Source organism: Artemia franciscana, chromosome 6, assembly GCF_032884065.1.
Source record: "Artemia franciscana chromosome 6, ASM3288406v1, whole genome shotgun sequence".
Classification (NCBI taxonomy): Eukaryota; Metazoa; Arthropoda; class Branchiopoda; order Anostraca; family Artemiidae; genus Artemia; species Artemia franciscana.
Window position 1 is genome coordinate 38,511,946 of NC_088868.1, and position 23,232 is coordinate 38,535,177.

Consider the following 23,232-nt stretch of genomic DNA (forward strand, 5'->3'; position numbering starts at 1 on the left):
AATCCTCCTGAAAACACCTGTACATTTCCCAATAGCCATTACTATATGTAAGCACTGGTCAAAGTTTGTAACTTGTAGCCCCTCCCACGGTGACTGTGGAGGAGTAAGTCGTCCCCAAAGACATAGTTATAAGGTTTGTCGACTACGCTGAATAAAATGGCTATCTCAGAATTTTGATCCGTTGACTTTGGGAAAATAATTAGCTTGGGAGGGGGCCTAGGTGCCCTCCAATTTTTTTGGTCACTTAAAAAGGGCACTAGAACTTTTCATTTCCGTTAGAATGAACCCTCTCGCAACATTCTAGGACAACTGGGTCGATACGATCACCCCTGGGAAAAAAAAAACAAATAAACACGCATCCGTGATCTGCCTTCTGGCAAAAAATACAAAATTCCACATTTTTGTAGATAGGAGCTTGAAACTTTTACAGTAGGGTTCTCTGATTCGCTGAATCTGATGGTGTAATTTTCGTTAAGATTCTATGACTTTTAGGGGGTGTTTCCCCCTATTTTCTAAAATAGCACACATTTTCTCAGGCTCGTAACTTTTGATGCGTAGTACTAAACTTGATGAAACTTATATATTTAAAATCAGCATTAAAATGCGATTCTTTTGATGTAGCTATTGGTATCTTTAGATATTATTATATTTTTTAGAGTTTTGGTTTCTATTGAGCCGGGTCGCTCCTTACTACAGTTCGTTACCACGAACTGTTTGATATTTGCCTTCTCTGCAGCTAATCTTGTAGTTCTTTTGATTGGGCTTGTTTTTATTCGTTCCTATTTTTTTCATTTTGAATTAGATTATTTTCTATAATTCGTTTATTGCACATAGGGTTGAGCGTGTAGTCACCCAAGTCTCTATTTAGAGATGTATTATTATTTAAGTTTCATTTGATTTCGATTACCTCGCGGACAGTTTGTTTGATTCCTAGGTCATTGCTAATTAGAATTGTTTCGTCAAATAGAACATAATGGTTTGGATTTTCAAAAATATGATTTCTTAAAGCTGAATCGAAAGATATGGAGTTATCTTTAGATTTTAATGCTTTCTCAATACTTTCTTTGTGTTGCTGTAATCTTGTACCTAAATCTTGGTGGGTTCGACAATTTAATAATCTCCACAACTACATGGTATTTGATACACCCTTCTTAGACCAGTAACTGGGGTTTTATCCCTAAAAAGAATTGAGAAGATTCATTATACTTAAATTACTTGTAAATACAACACGTAAATTGTTCTTTAAACAAATTTTTTTCAGTTTTGAAGTAATTTTCTGAATATAAGGTAGGTAAATCGTGCTTGTGGGTTTATTCGAATCGTTTACTGGTGTGGGATTTAAGGCTTTAGAAGAATGCATCTTTAATCTTTGAGCAATAACAGTATTTATGAGAGAAATTGGGTACCCGTTGTCAAAAAGTATGTCTGTAATAAAGTTTAATTCTTTTTTAATATACGGCTCTGAACAGATATTAAGTACTCTATCCACAAGAGATATTGCCACACCTCTTTTAACCAGTGGATGATGGTTAGATTTGAAGTGAAGGTATCTATTATTAGAGATTTTATTAGATTTTATCTATTATTCTATATAGATTATATACTATTATTCTATTATTCTTAGATTTTATTCTATTATTAGATTTTATTCACACTACGTATTATCAATACATCTAAAAAATGTATGTTTCCATCTGTTTCGGTCTCTAGAGTGAATTGCAGGTTTCTATCGTAAGTATTTAAATGTTCTAGAAAACCTTTAAGCTCACTTTCGCCATAATTCCAAACTGAAATTACGTCGTCTATGAAACGTCCCCAAAACACATGATTAAGAAAATGCGAATCCAGGGCCCAATTTTCAGGATTCTCGACGAAAATATTTGCGAGTAGGCCTGATAGAGGTGCTCCAATAGGAAAGCCCCTTACCTGTTTGTAATATTAATCTTGAAACTGGAAGTGCATGGAATAGTTGTTAAATAATTTAATCAAATGCATGAGAACATCAATATCTAGACCTATCGCTGACTCTTATACCCCCTTTCTTGACCCCCTTTTCATGTTAATACCTTTAGCGTTACAAGTAGTTGCATTAGAAACAATAGTTTTATTAAAGGGGTTGCCTCCTCCTTAAGACTTTGTTCTTTAAGCTAAAGTTTTTTTTTTCATATAATTGTTTTTAAACATTTTGTTTCAGGAATCATTCTTAAACTATAAGGAATCATTTTTAAACTTCTCTCACGGGCCCTCTCACGGAATAAAAGGACCACTGAGTCGATACGATCACCCCTGGGAAAAAAAAGATAAAAAAAACACGCTTCCGCGATCTGTCTTCTGGCGAAAAATGCGAAATTCCACATTTTTGTATATAGGAGCTTGAAACTTCTACAATAAGGTTCTCTGATACGCTGAATCTGTTGGTTTGATTTTCGTTAAAAATTGTATTACTTTTAGAGGGTGTTTCCCCCTATTTTCTAAAACGAGGCAAATTTTCTCAGGCTCGTAACTTTTGATGGGTATAACTGATCTTGATGAAACTTACATATTTAAAATCAGCATAAAAATGCAATTCTTTTGATGTAACTATTGGTATCAAAATTCCGCTTCTTAGAGTTTCGGTTACTATTGAGCCGGGTCGCTCCTTACTACGGTTCGTTACCACGAACTGTTTGACTGAGTTAGACCCTAATTTATCGTTTGCTTTCAGGGTTAAAAAAGTCTTAGAAAGAATTTCATAAATTTCAGTGGTATTATCAAGCTCCACAATTGCTTTTTTGACAGCAGGCGTGGATGAATCTTTCGTTTTAGGTTGTATTCTTGAAGATTTGCATCTATTAACCCAAATTTATCGTGACTACCGTAACAAAAGACCAGATAAGTGGGCTTTCCGTGCGAATCCTTTCTTATTTGCATAATTTTAACGGGCCATAGGGGGTAGTTCTTGAATTTAGCTAGCGCAACATCAAACTGCTTGAAACGCTGCATAATTAACAGTATCTCATTTTTAGAAGTCGATAAACAGAGCAAAAAGACTCACCTTTAAGTGAGAGCCGAGCCTCCCTATTGCATCCAAGTGTATTCCAATCCAACCTGTGTAAAGTCGGCCTAAAAGACTTTCCTGCGTATCACTGAGCTGTGCACTTTCCCAAAGAGGGCGTACAATTTGCCAATTCCACGATAAGTAATCCTCCAAAAAATTTCAGTCCCAATTTGCAAAACTTATTTCAGTAATTGCAAGTTACTTCGTAACAGCACATTTAATTCAAAGCAGTAGGTATTTCAGATCATGAACAATGTATAAAGATAATCCGGTTAGTTTATATGTTGTAACCTTGAAAACTAGTTCAGTACTAGTTCAGTATTCCAATTTTTAATAAATACAGTTAGTTCAATGAATGAACCTTTTTAGCTTGTAAAATGTTAGCTTTTATCACACAGTCGTGGCTGAACTTTTGTTTAAGAAGTAATGATGCCAAGGCTATTTAAAAAAAAGTGGATTTTTAGCCGAGAGCTTTTATTGTAAGTGTTTTATTGTTTATTATTTTATTTGCTGAAAACAGCCCTCAGAATTAGGGCCAAAATATTCAAATAGGTTTTGTTGGTTATATATATATAATTTTAGTTAAGACATTTTCAGGGGGAAAACCTTTATCTCCACTAAGAGAGCTGTAGGGTTGGGTAAACGAAAATGTTGAATAGAAAGAATTTGATCACTCATAAGAGCACTCAAGTCCATCTTGCCCCTTATAATATAGTGCATCGTTACTTTAGGGTCAACACCAGGGGCCTGTTTGACCCCTACAAATACAAGGGAATCAAGCTGAGCTTCTTGTTGATATTCATCAAGGCTGTCTTCTATTTTTTCAATACGATTTTCAAGCGGCTCTATTTGAGCTCTTAACTCGTTAAGTACTTTGCCAATCTTATCAAATTTTCCATTGTATTCTACTGAAAATCCATCATAAACTTGGGATATTATCTGTTCCGCGGTACCTGGGTTGATGCTATTTTTTTGTGCTACCTTTTCAGTGACCAATTTCTCGATGTCTTTGAGCATATTTTGCTTTGTCTATGCTAACTCTTGTTCCGTAGAAACTAACTTTTCAACAACAACAGCTACCGATGATATTTCAGAATTTAAGCCAGTTATAGCGGAGGGAGTGAGTTTTTTTTTATACTATAAGTAGATTTCCGGGAAAATCTCCAGTTCTTGAAATGCCTTGTTAACGCTTTTTTCTGTTTTCTGTGATGCTTCTTTAGACTTTTCCACATAGAGAACTAAATTTACTTCTAAAACTGTCTGAAGATTGTAGGATCCATAACAAAAAACTAGAAATTTTGGTACTTTTTCTAATTGGGCATTAACGTCTACAATTCTTTCTGGCCAAAGTGGGTAATTTCTGAATTTTGCCAACGCCAATTCCCCTTTCTTGAACTTGCTCATTTTAAACTTCAGAACTGGCTAACTTAACTTAAGAAAAATAAGAAGTCAAGTATCAAATTTCAGACCTTCTAGAAATTTCTGCCGTACTCTTATATCCAAAGCTGCTATCCAGTAAACCACAAAATAGTCCATAAATAACAATGAGTTATTGCAACTTAATAATAACAATGTGTTATAACATTGTAATAAGCAGCAATCCAGTTCAAATACGATAATTAAATATAGCCAGAAACTGGTTTTTCACATAGGTAACTCTCCAAGTACGCAGAGATGTTCACTGAATGAATGCTACTGTAGTAGTACATGTGTCCGCGAGGATTGATTTTTTTGTCCTCTTTTTAGTATAAGAGCCGAGTGGCAAAAACAAGAAAAAAAGGTCAGTCACCAAGATGGGGAGTTAAAAGTATCGAAGCTTTTATGGACCAGTTGAAGGAATTGGCTGAAGAAGAAACCACGCAATCTTGTACAAAATTCTCGATAACCATGTGTGAGTTGACCTTTAAGCAGCAAACATGTTCGGGAAAATGTGAGAATTGTTCAACTTGGAAAACCCATCTTAAAGAAATCTGGCATAGTCTTTAGCCAGAGTATATGAAGCACAAGTATCAAACTTTAATTTGTTGAACTTTGCTTCTTAATTCTAATTTTGTGATGTAATAAGATAAATATTATGCGTGGTTATATATGTTATTGCATTTTCTCTGATTATACAAAGCTGAATTGAAAGATAATTCTTATTTCTTATTTATTTATTTTCTTTATTTCCCTCAAAAATGAGGAGTACGCTACAATATAATATAAAGAAAAGACAAATTATAACACTTACAATCAAAACCTATCAAATACTGATCAAACACTTAAAAAGAGAAAAAAAGATACAAAAACACTTGCTAAATAGTTTAGCCTATGAATCATCAAGACCCAGAACTGTTACTAAAAACGGAAATAAATTGTGGCCTAAAAGGTTAATTTTTGCCATATCTTCAAATGTTTTATATTTTTTCTTTATACAGACAACAGGATCCTTCACTTTGAGCTTTAAAACAATCTCAATGTTAATAAAAGAAAGGGGAAAACCAAGTATAAATTTACAAAATTTTAAATAAGAAACTTTAATAGGCGAAAGATCAGAAGTTCTGAAATTACGAAAGAGGAGGGACGGGAACAATACGTGAGGCAGAGCAATAGCGATATACATACTACCATGGACGTCACGACGGTAAAGACCCCGAAAACGACTTAAAAGACCAAATGTCTTGCGTAGTTTCATCTGAACATGCTGAACCAGGACTAGTTTAAAATCTCTTTTTGAAGCAGAATAAGGTAATCCCAAATAAGTGACTATTGGCGACGACTGAAAAATAACACGATTGCCGCAATCGAGAGTTGCCCTGACATTATCCTCTGAACAATTTACAACAAAAAATTGACATTTTTCAAAACTGATAGAAAGGCCAAAACCTTTTAAACAATTAATTAAAATATTAAAACTAGAAACAAGACTAGACTTGGACCGGCTTAGAAGGATAATGTCATCACCATATGCAATGTAAGACAGATTTCGAGATAATGAAACAAAAGAGCAGGAAAGAGAATTAAGGGCAGTAGCTAAACATGAATTGAATATATAAGGAGAAATAATTCCTCCTTGTCTAATTCCTCTACCCACTTGAGTTAATTTGGACTGAGATGAAGAGGAACTCGGACAAATACGGATCTTTAATCCAGAATACCAAGAGCGAAGGACTCGAATGACAGCTAGGGGCAATCTAGCATGGATTAAAGTGAGCAGTGTAAATGTATGAGAAATGATATCAAAGGCCCCTATGATATCAATCAAGAGGGCGTATAGCGGTTGACCAGAGATTCTCGCTTCTTCCATAACTTTGCTGAAAGATGCATGGGCGTGGTCACATCCCAAACCTCTCTTGAAACCAACTTGATTAGAACCAGCGCCAAGAATTTCAAGAAGATCCTTCAAACACAACTCTATGCCAATATAGAATGGCGATGGTACTAAACCAGCAATAAGTAAAAGGTTGAAAAATGCCAGTAGAGTAAAAAGAAAAGAAGAAGGAGCAAATTTGAGGTGATTAGCAAATACGTCATCATGATCCTTAGCCGACTGCACCTTTAAGGTTTTGATTGCTCTACGTAATATATCCTCGGAAATCCTGTAATCAGTTGAAAAATTCTTCAACCTTTCATCTAATTGCAACACAACACTGTTAGAATCGTGTGAAGTCGACAACTTAGAAAAATAATTTTCCCACTCTTTTAGCGATGGTGTGGAATTAGTATCAGGCATGTTAGTCCGCCTATTGCCCCGGAAAACATTCCAAAGGAGATTCTTGTCCTTGTCGTTATCAATGTTTGAAGAAGCTTCTTCTATGATCAGGTTATTATGACGACGGAGCTCCGCTTGGAATTTGGCCTTTCTCTTTTTCAGTAGCAAAAAAGCTGGATGCGAGTCTCTAGGCTTACCTAGCGCCCGCCATTCCCAATACACTTGTTTTGCCACCTTATTAGAATGTACTAAAAAGGATAGAGGCTCCAAAAAGGTTTCTGTGCGCCCAATCTTATCCTATTAGTAGGAAAAACTGCTGCAGCACCATACTTTAAGCGATGGATTAATTCAAAATAAAGACAATTAATAGTCAAAGAGGGATTACTGTCCATTGAATCCAAACTATCAGGAATAAAAACTTTATCAATTTAAGTCCCAACTCTTTCTTGGTGAAGTGGTTTAAAATTTGGATTCCAATCAACCCGATTAAAAAATTTAGTAAGCTTATTCCCAGAAAAACGAACTAGGGAAGGACGAGAAGGCAAAAGGGGTAAAAGGAACTGAAGTGGCATGTGGTCACTAACGGGAAAGTCTTCAATTACAATAACCACAGGCAAAGGATCACTTGGGTTAGAAGAAAAAACGTGATCAATATTAATTGTACTACTACTCCAATGAATATAAGTAAAATCCTGGGACTTCGGTAAAACAGAAAAACTAGAAGACAAGATGATAAAATTGTACCCCTTTCATTTGCTATGTTTGGATCACAGTTACCATCACCTAAAATATAAATAACTTCGAAGACCGCCCTGCCTTTCCATGACGAAAGTAAAACAGTTCAAAATGGGGATGAAACCTTTTAATTGACAGTGAATATAAAAATTGTTTAACTGGATATTTCAAACATATATTCAGTGTTCATCATCAGCAGTAAAACTAAAAGACATGAATAAAAATAAACAAAATTTATACTTAATAAACTAATTACATATAGTTTATTGCTCTTATTTTTTTCAAAGCAACAGTGGAAGCAAATCTCCTTGACCTTTTCGGTTCCGGTTCATTAGATTTATCTGACATATTACGTGGACAGAGGTCATAGCTCTGAGGTGAGGTAATATTTACTTTATTTGACCTCAGTAAATTATCAAAAATTGAATTTAATCTAAGTTTGCCTGTATCTCTGTTTATGGAATTATTCTTGAATAATTTTTTTATAATTTCGATTGTTTCCCTGAAAATTTTTTTTTAAACCTTGGTCCCTAGAAATCAAAGAAACATTTTCAAACAAAACAAAATGATTTGGAAAATTATAGATATGTTCCGAGAGGGCCGACGTGAAATCTTCAGGTTTGGTATTTTGCTTTAAAGACGATGAAATAGAATTATGATGTTGTAGCAATCTCAATTTTAAATTCTGGTTAGTACGTCCCACAGAAGAGCTTCCACAAGTACATGGGATTTTATAAACCCCACTTTGTTGCTCTACGGAAGTCCGATTCTTTTCAGAATTTAAAAAACTGGCCAAAGTATTACTACCTCTTAAAGCTATCTTTAAGCCATTATTTTGTAAAATTCTTTTGAGTTTTCAACTCAAACCTGGAACATATGGTAGATTAAAATCTCTTTTAACAACAATAATTCCTTTTACATTAAGAATTCGTCAGAACTTGTAAAAAAACTAAAAGAAGCGAAGATTTATTCAAATTCTATAATTTCAAGTTTCGACAATGTGTCAATGTATACGAGCATCGATTTAAAAGCCGCAGAAATTCTTCTTGAAAGAAAGATACTAAGAAATTTGGACTTAATTAGTGGTGAAACAGTTTTGGAAGTCGATGTAATTATGAATTTAGTTAGGTTGTGCAACATGTTCTCTTACTTTTTTCAATTCAGAGGGAGTTTTTTCGAACAAGTAAATGGTTTACCCATGGGGGCCCCTTTAAGTCCTTTATTAGCAAATTGTTTTGTAGAAAATATTGAAACAATAGCGTTAGATTCATACTTTTTAAAACATAAATTTTGGGGGAGATATATGGATGACATAATTTCAGTATGGAATTATGGAGTGGAGGAATTAAAAAGTTTTTTAGAACATCTTAATTTTTGGGGAGGTGATTTAAAATTTACAGTAAAATTAGAAGAGGATAATAAACTTCCTTTTCTGGATGTTCTTCTTTAAAAAAATAAAAATAGTCTGGATTTTAAGATTTACAGAAAACCTACCAACAATAACAGATTTTTGTCGTTTTTTCTCCGATCATGCAAGCCAAGTAAAAATTAGTTTAATCATATCATTAACTGACCGCATTTTTAGAATTTGCTCTCCAAAATTCATTGACAGGAATTATTGTTGTTAAAAGAGATTTTAATAAGTAACCATTATCCTGGTTGGTTAATTGACCAGACTTTTTCGAAAAGAAGGAAAAAATTTCAAGAATTTTCTAACGATATTCTGGAAACAACAGAAAAGAAAAATATTTTTTGTTCTCTACCATATGTTCCAGGTTTGAGTGAAAAACTTAAAAGAATTTTACAAAATAATGGCTTAAAGGTAGGCACTTGATGAGGGTAAAATTCCAGTTGCGATTTTCCTTGATGTCAAAAAGCGTTTTACAGCACATCACATTAGTATGTGGTCACGTGTCCAAAATGAAACACATAGGGATACGAGGAAACAATTATCATCGGTTTGTAACTTATTTGTCTGAAAGGTCTGTGCATATTGTCCCCAAGCTTCAAGATCACCACAGTGTTGATTTTGATATCCCACAAGGGTCTATCCCATAACCTCTTTTATTTCTTATATCCATCAATATTTTTTCATTGCTGCATCGGAACAAACTAAACCAAGTTGCTGTAGTATTTGTGATCAAAACTGTGTCCCACCTGGTGAGGCAGCTCACCCAGTGCGATCGCAATTTGCGGATAATTGTACTCTAGGGTGTTCAGAATTTAAGGAATCTTCCCTTATCATCAAAATATATTCTGTCCTAGAAAGAACTTAGCTTGGCTTAATGCTACTCGACTTGCCCTAAATCTTTCTAAACTCAGTCTTCTTTTATCCATATCAGCTGCTTCGTGTCCTTTGTTTCAAACTATTTCTACAACTCACGGTGAAGGAACTCGTCCCCCTGACAGACATGTTCGATTCCTGAGTATTTTATTGGATGAAAATCTTTCTTTTAAACATAGCTGTGCTCTTGTCAAACTTAAGGTCTACAGAAAAATGGTTCAGTAATAAAGTTCCTCTTTCACTGTCTCATTCAGCCTTATATTTACTACTATCCAACAGTATGGTAATCGACATTCACTTCTTGTACCTTCCCAGTTTTCAAAACATATTATAGAGCAATTAAATTAGTAGCTGAGGTGACAGAATAGCTCAGCATTAATGTATTAAATAGTCAATCCAAATATATCTTTCTTTCCTCTTGTTTCATTGTCAAGTATTTTCATGGGCTACTCCCTAAATTCTTCAAACAATTATATCTTTTAAATCCTGAAATACGAAACGAAACTTGTGTTTCTTTCAAACAGTTCGTGGTAACGAACTGCAGTAAGGAGCGACCCGGCTCAATAGTAACCAAAAAGTCTAAAAAATAACGAAAATCACACCATCAGATTCAGCGTATCAGAGAACACTACTGTAGAAGTTTCAAGCTCCTATCTACAAAAATGTGGAATTTTATATTTTTTGCCAGAGGGCAGATCACGGATGCGTGTTTATTTGTTTGTTTTTTTTTCTGTTTGTTTTTTTTTCCCAGGGGTGATCGTATCGACCCAGTTGTCCTAGAATGTTGCGAGAGGGTTCATTCTAATGGAAATGAAAAGTTCTAGTGCCCTTTTTAAGTGACCAAAAAAATTGGAGGGCACCTAGGCCCCCTCCCACGCTAATTATTTTCCCAAAGTCAACGGATCAAAATTCTGAGATAGGCATTTTATTCAACATAGTCGAAAAACCTTGTAACTATGTCTTTTGGGACGACTTACTCCCCCACAGTCCCCGTGGGAGGGGTTACAAGTTCAAAACTTTGACCAGTGCTTACATATAGTAATGGTTATTGGGAAGTGTACAGGCGTTTTCAGGAGGATTTTTTGAATGGAGGCAGGGGTTGAGAAGAGGGGGATATGCTGGGGGAACTTTCCATCGAGGAATTTGTCATGGGAGAAGAAATTTTCCATGAAGGGAGCGCAGGATTTACTTACATTACTTAAAAAAAAACAATGAAAAAGTTTTTTTTCATCTGGAAGTAAGCAGCAGCATTAAAACTTAAAACAAACAGAAATTATTGCCCATATGAGGGGCTCACCTCCTCCTAATACTTCGGTTTTTATGCTAAAGTATTTTTAGTAATGTCAACTATTTATTCTGCGGCTTTTGTGATTCAGGGGTCATTCTAAATGAATTGGGACAAAATTTAAGCTTTGGTGTAAAGAGCAAGGTACTGACGAGGGGGCGAACCCCCTCATATATGTAATAAAAATATAAGCATACAAAAGTTTTTACGTAAGCTAATTTATAAGTTACGTATATCTTTTGCTTATAAAAACATTCGTAAAAAATTTAAAGTTCTAGTTGCCTTTTTAATTAACCGAAAATCAGAGGGCAACTAGGCTTCCTCCCCGCTCTTTTTTTCTCAAAATCATTCGATCAAATTTATGAGAAAGCCATTTAGCCAAAAAAAAATATATACAAATTTAGTTTTAATTATTCCTCTGCGGAGAGCCATAATCAAAACATGCATTGATTCAAAAACGTTCAGAAATTAAATAAAAAAAACAAGTTTTTTAAATGAAAGTAAGGAGCGACATTAAAGCTTAAAACGAACAGAAATTACTCCGTATATGAAAGGGGCTTTTCCTTCTCAACGCCCCGCTCTTTACGCTAAAGTTTTTTTACTGTTTTAAAATGTAGAGTTAAGAGAAAGAGTCAAACTTTAGCGTAAAGAGTGGGGCGTTGAGAAGGAAAAGCCCCTTTCATATACGGAATAATTTCTGTTCGTTTTAAGTTTTAATGTCGCTCCTTGCTTTCATTTAAAAAACTTGTTTTTTTTTATTTAATTTCTCTCAGAACTAACATAGATATTTTCATTCATAAAACTAAAGTCATAAGATCAGAGTTTAATCCAGTTTTGTGTTGTGCCTCCTTGGAATTCCCTACCTATTGAAATAACAGTTATACCCTTCTTATGAACAATGTAAAAAAGAGCTAACTGGCCCCCTCCTATACCCAGGGATTAGTTCTCCTCCCTCTTCTCTTTTTGTCCTCTATCTTTCCTTTTCAATTTTTTAAATCCATTTATTTTTATTGGCATGGTATGTTTTTTCTTTTCCTACTGTTGATTTTAGAGCTATTGTTTAATGTAATGTTTGGTCTCCCACTCTCACGGCCAACGTGCCTTTGAGGAGGGTCTAAAGCTTTGTAATTTTTTCTCTTTTTTTCTCTCAATACATTGAATGATTGACGGTAAATCAGCAGTATATCCCCACAACCCTAGCTCTAAGTATTGAAATCCACATCATTCACAAGAGAACCGCTTGTCAATAGTGAATGGTTAGGCTACAAGGGGGTGGTTGGGCTTTAGCGGCCATATTAAGCAGCTGGATATGAGCGCTTGCGTTCCGAATCTTACAGCTTTTGATATTTTTGAAAAATATTTAGTGCAAATAAAACAACAATTAAACTGAAAATGCAACTCTTGCCAAAAAAAAAACTATGTATTCTCAATATTTGCAAAAAAAAGGATGTTAAACGTTGGGTTTGAGCCAATAGGCCTGTACAAAAAAAATATTTGCATTTATGCAAAAGGTTTTGCTGAAGAAATGAAATAAAAATTCCCCCCAAAAATTATTTTTACACCAAGCAGTTTTGTGCCTTGGTACGATAACTTAAGTCTGGTTACTAATTTCAAAAAAAAAGAGTTATAAGCAACAAAAAATAAAAATAGATTGCATAGGATATTCAAACTCAGTTTGGAATATAGTTAAAATAATCCACAATCCCTTTTTTCATTATTTTCATTTACTTTCTTTACAAAGGAAAAGGTAAGTTTTACTTTCCCTTTGGCTGTTCAACTTTACATGTGGAATTTTTCATTGAAAATTGTCTGAGGAGAACTTTACAGAGTGAGGGGGGGGGTCACGGGTAAGAATATGTCAGACACCGATTTATGCTTAACATTCAATTCATTAAGAGAAACTTTGCCTTCTCCTAAGACTTTCTATACATATAACGGAAAACTTACGCTAAAGATATGAATTCTGTATCAATTTCGTTACTATATTCACCAGCATTTACTGTATATATTGCATGACTCTAATTAAAATTCAGAAATGCTTATATGCATGTACTTGACAATTGATAACTTCCATTTCCAACCTACCAAGCTCCAGATCACAACAGAAATGTCATTGGTGCTGGATATTAACATCGTAAAAAATAATTACCACCTTAGCAGAACTAATTAAAAACTTACAACTCAATCAAAAATGTGTTACAATAAAGTTAGTCAGTTAGTCCTTTTGCTTTCTTTGATCCTACTGTGTGTATCATTTACAAAACTCTTTTTATCCCATACTCGGTGCAGTGAAAACTGTAAGTCGTCATCAAATGTACCAATAAAATGCAGCAAAATATGTAAAATACATGAAATGGGTAAAATGCCAATTTTACATTGATCCATATAATGCCCAATTTTATCTTGTACAACACTAGTTTCAAAACAAATTAATATACCTTCATTATTGCCATTGATTATGTTAGTTTCATTAAAATCAGGATCTACCTTCAACTGAGTTGAAATACTGGGGGGGGGGGGGAGGTCATACAAGCATCTTCAAATTGTGATGATAAAACTGAATTTGGGTAACGAAAACTGACATTTTCAGCTGCCATTTTCCTTCAAATTCCAAAATAAAAGAAAAACAGGAATCACTTTGAGGAATTCTCCAAAATAGCCTAATACATAAAAGTCACATAAAATGAGACAATAAAAAAATAATGAGACAATAAAAAAAAGTCACAAGTCCATGAGAAAGGGTCTGAAAATAAGCATACTATGAAAACCAGAAATACTAAATAGTAGTGCAATTCTTTGATATCTTGAGGCCTACCCCCCCCCCCCAAAAAAAAATAATTGTCTATCCTAATAAATAAACAGCAAACGGTTACTTCAGATAAACTACTAAAAAACAGTCCTCAATTTTCCATCTAATTATTGAAAAATCCCCTTCTTTTATTTCAACATCCTTAAAAAACATTAGTGTAGACAAAATTACAGGTCACTTTACTTTTTAATTAACAAAATTGCAGCTCATCTGGAACCATACAATTTTGCCTCTTTATAAACTGTCAGTTAGAGACTGTACTATTTAAGCCTAGGCTAAAAGAGAGCAGGTCATATCAATGAAGGAATTTAGCTGTATTAAGCCCCAATCTTACCTATTATGAGCAGATTCACTACATTAGTTATAACCATAAAAAAATATATACCGGTTTTTATGGCACTTGGTATTTACCAAGTGACATATAGCAATCGCAATTTCTGTCCGTCGGTCTCCCTGGCTGTCTGTCGGTCCTGGTTTTGCTGATTCAGACACTTCCAGATAAGCTAGGACAATGAAAGTTGGCAGGCGTATCAGGGACCAGACCAGATAAAATTGGAAATAGTTTCTTCCCCGATTCGACGATCTGAGGGGGAGTGAGCGAACAATATAATTGAGAAGAATTTTTTTTGCTGATAAAACAAATGATTGTTCTTCTTAATCTTGCTGGTCTATGGGTATAATTCTCGCTTACGTTGCGAGAGGTCTCAGGTTCGATTCCCGGACCATCCCCAATTTTTACATGAAGAAGATCCGAAACTAGATATGGGATCAATGTAGCGATCGCTGAAAGTTGGTAGGCGTATCAGGGGCCAGATTATATTAAATTAGAAATAGTTGCTTCCCCCATTCGACTATCTGGGGGGGGGGAGTGAAAGGACGGTTAATTTGGAAAAATTAGAAAAAATGAGGTATTTTTAAGTTACGAACGGGTTATAGAATCTTAATGAATTTGATATTTACAAGGACCTCGTGTCTCGGAGCTTTTTTTACTTCCAACCGGATCCGGTGACATTGGAGGGATTTGGAGGGGGTAATCAAAAATATTTGAAAACACTTAGATTGGAGAGATTGGGATGAAACTGATATTAGCAAGTTTATCTTTGTAATAATTGTCAATACACAATGAATAGCAAAATCGATAACTCTAGTACCGAGTCTAACTTTAGGCTTTGACCTCGTCACTTGTGCCATATGATCTCTTGACTTATCCAACCTCATCACAATTGGCATATGAGCTCTTGTTATGTATCAGTGATGTTTTCACCACTAAATCTAGGATCTCTTCTAAGACTTTGAATCTGTCCCTAATTTGGTTTTTTAAATAATTACTAAAATGCTAGCTCAAAACCTAACTTTCCTTTTCATTGGCTAGCTGCATGATTCAAGTGAAATATTAAGCACAATTGACTGCGTAATGCATCCAGACTGAGCAGATAAATATGACAAAATCAAAAGTCATAGGAACGCCATTCCTTTAGATGATTTCAGAGCTTAAAAAAGGACAGTAATCACCTAGAGCAGGCAACACCAATGCCTCCCTAAAATAATTAGATAATGTGTTATATAGAACGCTCTCAGACTCACCAAAAATCAGGGACCAGAATGGTGATACACCAGTACAACCCTAATTTGAGCAATAAGATATAAACTTAACACCTATATGAAATTGTTACAGTATTTCAGGCAATATTGTTTGAACAACAGGATGGAAAGAGATGGATTTAAATAGGAAGCACAAATGGGGACAACCTGATACAACAGCCCCCATGATACTCAAACCTATTTGGTAAGTTTGCTGTTATTGACTAAATCTTAAGAAAACATATAAATGAAATTACTCTTAATACCATGAGATTCCTTATTTTTTCTCTTTCCAAATAACATTACAGCTTTTCTCACACTGCCCACCCCACTCCCATCCCCTTCCTATCAATAGTAGAACTAATTTAATTTCAAAATAGTTTTCTTCACATCCTGATGAGTAATTTTGTGAAACGAAAAAAATTTCCCAGAAGGGACAAAATCATCAGGATCAGGGGGATCTGGAATCGACTGCACACTAAATTTCAGCTTAGATCCTTCAGTATTGAAAAAAAAAGAAAAAATTACTTATAATTATTTTATGGTCTCAAATATTCCCCCCATTAACTTCAGGACAATCAACACTGATACTTGAATATTGGTATGGTCGATTCTTTATATTGATAAAGTGCCATTTCTTTCTCTGTCACATTTATATTGGTCTAATTTATCTTATTAATATTTCCGTTTAGTAAACCTTATAATAGAATTCAATTTATTTCTAAATAAACGATAATCTTGAAACAGACCCTCTGTTTTAACTGATAAATATTTTTTTTACTTTTTATTTTAATACTAATTAACGAAACAATCCCATCAGAAATCCATGCGTTCAAATTTCTGTAAATAACTGTTATGCATAAAACCAAGACGAAGTGGCAACGTTTTTAAACAAACCCATTTGGCTGACATAGCACAAAAGGGCTTTATTTTAAACAGAACGCTTATCATCAAAAACGGAAAAATAAAACATAAATTCATTCAAAAACAGAATACTCATGATTATTGAAGAGGAAAACGAAGACTTGTGATAACGTATGAACGAGTAAAATATTCTAGCCATAATAATACTCTCACTTTTACTTCATTTCTGATAGCAAATTCAGGTTCCACAAGAGTAAAAGACTATTACTAAAATAATGGCTATAAAAAAGCCCTAATATAATCCGATGATACCCTCAAAAGCATTACTTAACAAACAGGTACATATCAAATAAGTAACCCATTTCTAGTAATTAATTTTCTCCCCTGCGTGTCAATTATTGCAGACAAAGGAAAACAAGAAATCCATTAAATCATTCTAGAAAGCGAAACAGAAAATTGTCCGTGCCTTGGAATAGGTTATAGCACCGAAAGTATTTCCCTTTTAATAATATTAGGAAGGCTTTCATAGTCCAGCTGTCTAGTACGCAATTCCATTGCAAGGAAATCTCTTTTGAATCCTAATGCGACCAAAAATCTTTAGATTTCAAAAGTTCCCTGAAAAAAAATGCCTTGAAAGTAAATGAAATCCTGAAGAAAAAACACCTTGATAGAAAAAATTTCCTGAAAGAAAACTATTTAGTAGCACCAATGTGTGTATCGTCAGTGCGGAACACCCATTTGTACGCTGAAATTACGAAACATCCCATGTCTGTGCTGTCGTTAGGTGACACCCACGTGGGCACCGTCATTACGTAACACCCATGTGTGTGCTGTGTTCAGTTACAAGTGCGGATTCCCTACGAGGCCCTTACCTCTAAAAAGTCATGCAAGATTAGATAACCCCCAATAAATCCATCATGTCACTCAAGATTGCTTCGTCGCTCAATATAAGTAAACAATCGCTATTATGCAACAAGCACCTGCATGCATTTTCATAAGTAAACAAACCCTATAACGAAACAGACACCTGTACCTCTTAGAAAACAATCTTTATTATTTAATAAACAGCTGTTTTTCTTAGAAAACATCCCTTATTAGGTAGCAAGTACCTGCGTTTTGTCCTGAGGGGAATGGCCATTAAACTTCTTCGTCATCTTAAATCATTGTGAAAGAAAAGAGTAGCAGCTATGGGTCTGCCTAAAAGAATTGAGGCCTCACTAATAATATCAGCATATGCATCTTAAACTGATATTTTGAATTCATTTATTACAGTAAATCGCAAATATGTTCTGACCTTTGGAATGCACTGGAAGCTTTGAGCCCTACTCATTTTAATTTTTCTCTTTTTGAGTTTGACTCAGTTTTTCATTGTAATTTCTGTTCGTTTTGGGTTTCTTTTATTTTCGACGCTGATTCGTGGTAGTTTTATGCTTGGTAGATTATTTGATTCTATATTTTCTCATTTTTGGTTTAATGGAGTTCTTTACTTTTTTTGAAAAGCTTATTTTGCGGAGAAAGGTTTTTTGTAATTATACTATGTGTAAACACTGAAAAAATTACTCAACTTACAGCCGTTGTACTGAGGGGTTGCGTCTACCCTGAAGATATTGCTATTCGCTCTTTGGATTATTGGTAACAAAATAGCTATCTCACAGGTTCGATGAAATTCTTTTGGGGAAATAGATGTTAGGAAGGTGAAAGACGGTTAGTTGCTTCCATAACTTTTGACTCTTGGAAGGGGACTAGAAATATACACTTCCAATAAAATGAGCCTCCTCTGAAGTCCACTCGAGCTCCATTCCACGAAAACCGTGCATGCCCCAAGGGCAAAACTCATAACCTTTGCACCCCACACCGGGATGTGGTGTCAACACCATAAGGCCTTGTTATGTAATTCTTGGACTCTTTTTGAAAAAATTGTAGTCTAAAAATTTCTATCGTGTCCATTAGGATAAATACCTAATGGGATGAAGGAATCAGTCCCACGGGCTCTTTGACTCATAAAAAAGGCACTAGAACTTCTGATTGCCAATTCAACAAGCCCCCTCCGAAGTTTATATGATTTTTCTTCCCCTACAAACCTTATAAGCCCTCGGAGTATAATTTATATCTTTTGTCTTGAGAGCTCTCCGGGAAGAGGGGGGTTGTCCTGCTTATACACATAATTTCTGGATTTTTCAACCAAGGTGAACAAAATGACAACTTAAAAATTTTGATTGGATGCTTTTGGGGAAATGATGGTCGTGGTGGGTGGGGAGTTTCCCTCCGATCTTCTTCGACTATTAAAAAGGGTCTTAGAGCTTTCAATATGCAATAGAATGAGTCCCTTTTAAAGTTTCTATGACAAATACTTACACAGGTCTTGGTCTAAAAAAAAAAAATAAAAAAAAAAGTTCTTATACTTTTCTTATAATTGTCTTATATTTCGTTTTATAAGTTCTTATCGGTTATAAAATAGACACTGGGGAAGTGGAGTTTGATTAACGCTAATGAAATGAAACAAAATATGATGAATATTTAATAACAAATATGGGCTATATATTTGCACATTAGGGGGGGGGGAAGGATAGCATATAATAAATGCATAAACTAACCATTGCTGTATTAGATATATGTTTTACTTTACCCTCCCTAACCCCATTGGGGGTTACTTCACCCACCAATGTCTATTATATAACCGATAAGTACAGAAAAATAATAATAGTACAGTTTCCCCACATCGCTCTTTCCTTAGGCAGCGGTATTGTAGTGCATGTGGTAATAGTAAGTGGATACCAAAAACGCGGAATTATTGTGAAAAATTGAGTTTTCTTTGAATCCAAACATTATTAACAATTAAGAAAGCGTTAAAACTCTCAGCTTTTTGTCAAATTAGCTTCCTTTTTTGCTTTTATGTTCACTTTTTCAATATGAGCCACCTGGAAAAAAATATACACAAGTCCTTTCGCCCTTTACTAAGTCACCTTTAAAAGGCGCAGGGATAAAAAATGTTGTTAACTTTACTTTTTAAAACAGTAAAAAACTTGAGCGTAAAGAGCGGGGCGTTGAGGAGGAAAAGCTCTTTTCATATACGGAGTAAGTTCTATTCGTTTTAAGTTTTAATGTCACTCCTTACTTTCAGTTAAAAAAAAACCTGTTGTTTTTATTTAATTTCTGAACGTTTTTGAATTAATGCATGGTTTGATTTTGGCTCTCCGCACATACAAAATTAAAACAAAATTTGCATATCAATTTTTTTTGGGCTAAATAGCTTTCTCATAGTTTTAATCGAATATTCTTAAAAAAAGAAGCGAGATATGAGGCCCTCCAATGTTTGATTACTTCAAAAGCCAACTAGAAATTTTTATTTGCATGGCACTTGGTATTAATAAAGTGACATATAGCGATCGCAAATTCTGTCTGTCGGTCTGTTTGTCCCGGTTTTGCTACTTTAGGTACTTCCAGGTAAGCTAGGACGATGAAATTTGGCAGGCGTATTAGGAATCATTTTCCCGATTTGACCATCTGTGGGGAGTGGGGGCCGGTTATTTCGGAAAAATAGAAAAAATGAAGGATTTTTAACTTACGAACGGGTGATCAGATCTTAATGAAATTTGATGATTGGAAGGATATTGCGTCTCAGAGCTCTTATTTCAAATCCCGATCAGATCCGGTGACAGCGGGGGAAGATGAAGGGGGGGACCTAAAATCTTGGAAAACGCTTAGAGTGGAGGAATCGGGATGAAACTCTGTTGGTAGGATAAGCAAATGTCGTAAATACATGATTGACGTAACTGTACTGGATGTGCTCTCTTTGGGGGAGTTACGGGGTGGGGTTCAGTGCTTTGGCAAGTTTGGTGCTTCTGGACGTGCTAGGATGATGAAAATTGGTAGGCGTGTCAGGGAGCTGTACAAATTGACTTGATAAAGCCGTTTTCCCTTATTCGACCATCTGGGGGGCTTAAGGGAGAGGAAAATTAGAAAAAATGAGGTATTTATAACTTACGAGTTGGTGATCCGATCTTAGTAAATTTTGATATTTAGAAGGAAATCGTGACTTAGAGCTCTTATTTTAAATCCCAACCGGCATTAAGCCTCTGATATTCCTTTTAAATCAATCTATTGATTCTTATAATTTTGTTAGAGCTCATACCACATGAGCTCTTGACTTTTGTCTCTTCTGGCCTCGTAACAAGTGCCATATGAGCTCTTAGCTCTTGTTTAAGAACGGTTTCATTAGTAAAAACTATACGTAACTTACAAATTAACCTACGTAATGAATTTTTATATTCGTATGTTTTTATTACGTATATGATGGGGTTCAGCCCCTCGTCAATACCTCGCTCTTTGCACTAAAGCTTAAATTTTATCCCAATTTCATAAGAATGACCCCTGAATCAAAAAGACCGTGGAATTAATAGTTGAAATTACTAAGAATATCTTAACGTAAAGAGTGAGGTATTACGAGGAGGTGAACCCCTCATATGCGTATTAATTTATGTTTGTTTTAAGTTTTAATGCTGCTTCTTACTTTCAGCTGAAAAAAAAAATTTCATATTTATTTTATCATTATTTTTTTCAATAATGCTTGAAAATCCTGCATCCCCTTCATTGAAATTCTCTTCCCCCATGACAAATTCCTCATGGAAAGATCATCCCACGTAACCTTCCCCTCTCAACTTCTCCCCCCTCCCAGCAAAGGAATCCCCCCGAAAATGTCTGTACGCTTCCCAATAACTATTACTATATGTAGACACTGGTCAATGTGTGTAGCTTGAAGCCTCTCCCACGGGGACTGTGGGGGAGCAAGTCGTCCCCGAAGACATACTTGTTAGGATTTTTGACTATGGTGAATAAAATGGGCATCATTGAATTTTGATCCGGTGATTTTAGGGGGGATTCCAGCATGGGAGGGGACGTAGATATCCCCCAACTTTTTGATCGCTTAAAAAGGACACTAGAACTCTTAGTATCCGTTAAAATGAGCCCTCTTGTGACATTCTAGGACTACTGAGCCGATACGGTCACCCCTAGGAAAAAACAAAAACAAAAAAAAAAGATAATTCCACATTTTTGTAGACATGAGCTTAAAACTTATACATAAGGTTTTTCAGACACGCTGAATCTGATCACGTGATTTTTGTTATGATTGTATGACTTTTAGGAGGGTTTTCCCACTATTTTCTAAAATAAGACAAATTTTCTCAGGCTTGTAAATTCTCATGGGTAGGATTAAAGTTAATGAAACTTATATCTTTAAAATAAGCATTAAAATGCAATCCTTTTGATATAACTATTGGTTTCAAAATTTTATTTTCTTAGTCTCTGTTACAATTGAGCTGGGTTGCTCCTTACCACAGTTCGTTACCACGAGCTATTTAATAGTGATTTATGCCCCTTATCCTAAATCTAAAAGCTAAAATAAAATGAAAATAATGCCTTAACATGTAAAACTTTTAATCAAGACTGTGAACGCTGGGGAAAAAAATACCTTGTGGCCCCTCCCACGGGGACTGTGGGGAGTAAGTCGTCCCCAAAGACATAGTTATAAGGTTTTCTGACTACGATAAAATGGCTATCTCAGAATTTTGATTTTGTGACTTTGGGAAAATAATTAGCGTGGGAGGGGGCCTAGGTACCCTCCAATTTTTTTGGTCACTTAAAAAGGGCACTAGAACTTTTCATTTCCTTTAGAATGAGTCCTCTCGTAAAATTCTAGGACCACTTGGTCGACACGATCACCCGTGGAAAAAAAAAACAAATAAACACACATCCGTGATCTGCCATCTGGCAAAATATACAAAATTCTACATTTTTGTAGATAGGAGCTTGAAACTTCTACAACAGGCTTCTCCAATACGCTGAATCTGATGGTGTGATTTTTGTTAAGATTATATGACTTTTAGGGGTTGTTTCTCCCTATTTTCAAAAATAAGGCAAATTTTCTCAGGCTCGTAACTTTTGACAGGTAAGACTAAACATGATTAAACTTATATATTTAAATTCAGCATTAAAATGCGATTCTTTTGATGTAGCTATTGATATCAAAATTCTATTTTTTAGAGTTTTGGTTACTATTGAGCCGGGTGAATGTTACATAATAGAGAATGTTTATGATTTCTTTGAATGTTACAGAATAGGGTTTGAGGTGTGACGTAAATAGGGCTTGTTAGAGTCCACTAGTCAAGCAGGGAAGTTTTTTAGGACATTTTTATTCAAGACGTTTTCTAAAGACGTCTTGAGACATTCCAAGACCTTTTTAATGTATTTTTCTTTACTACATATCAAAATGTCTTGGCTCGATTAAATGATTTCCAACCCGTTTCACATCAGAGCGCATAAGCATGTTAGATGTTCATCAACATCGACATCGACATAAGCATGTCGATGTTAACCATTATTTTGTGGGATTACCTGCCCCTTTTAGAAATGAATGCGCTACCGTACGGCATTACTCCCTCTGAAACTCAAGGCTCAATAAATGAATAATTTATTGGTGATTCTAAATCAATTGGCTATCTCAGAATTTTCAAGCGGTAGCTTTTCGGCCTTCTTTTTGCTAGAATTGTTGTTTTGCATCGCAAATTGGCTGCAAATACCACTTTTCTGTGGGACAGTCTCTTATGAATAAAATAAATTAAGAACACCGATCTGAAAAATCAAAGCTAGGAGTAAGAAGGGTGACTCTTTGAGTGTCATATTGAGAAGATTTTTCTGATTTGCACTTTTTAAAAACAAAATAAAACTGTAACCCTGGTCACCACCTTGCGCTTAGCTTCATCTTAAGAGTTAGAAATAGGAAACTAAGAGGAGGGGGGAGAAACCTTAAATCTGGCTATCTCCATGTGGAACAAGTTTGAATTGTGAAATATTTAAACCCGTGGCAAAAATTACCTTCCAGACAAGATGAAGGATACAAGATATTGGGATTAGAAAACCAAAATTCAATGCAACAAATCTATTATAA

General features: G+C 35.0%; 1 protein-coding gene across 1 annotated transcript in view; it reads left to right on the forward strand.

Annotated features, from left to right (window-relative positions):
• The window catches only part of LOC136028397 (zinc finger protein 583-like), a 52,466-nt gene extending 47,311 nt beyond the window's left edge, over nucleotides 1–5,155 (forward strand). Inside the window, exon 6 of the mRNA XM_065706215.1 lies at nucleotides 4,784–5,155. Coding sequence (XP_065562287.1) covers nucleotides 4,784–5,023 — 240 coding nt within the window. The 3' untranslated portion in view covers nucleotides 5,024–5,155. The remainder of the gene's footprint in view (nucleotides 1–4,783) is intronic.
• The last annotated feature ends 18,077 nt before the right edge of the window (nucleotides 5,156–23,232 follow it).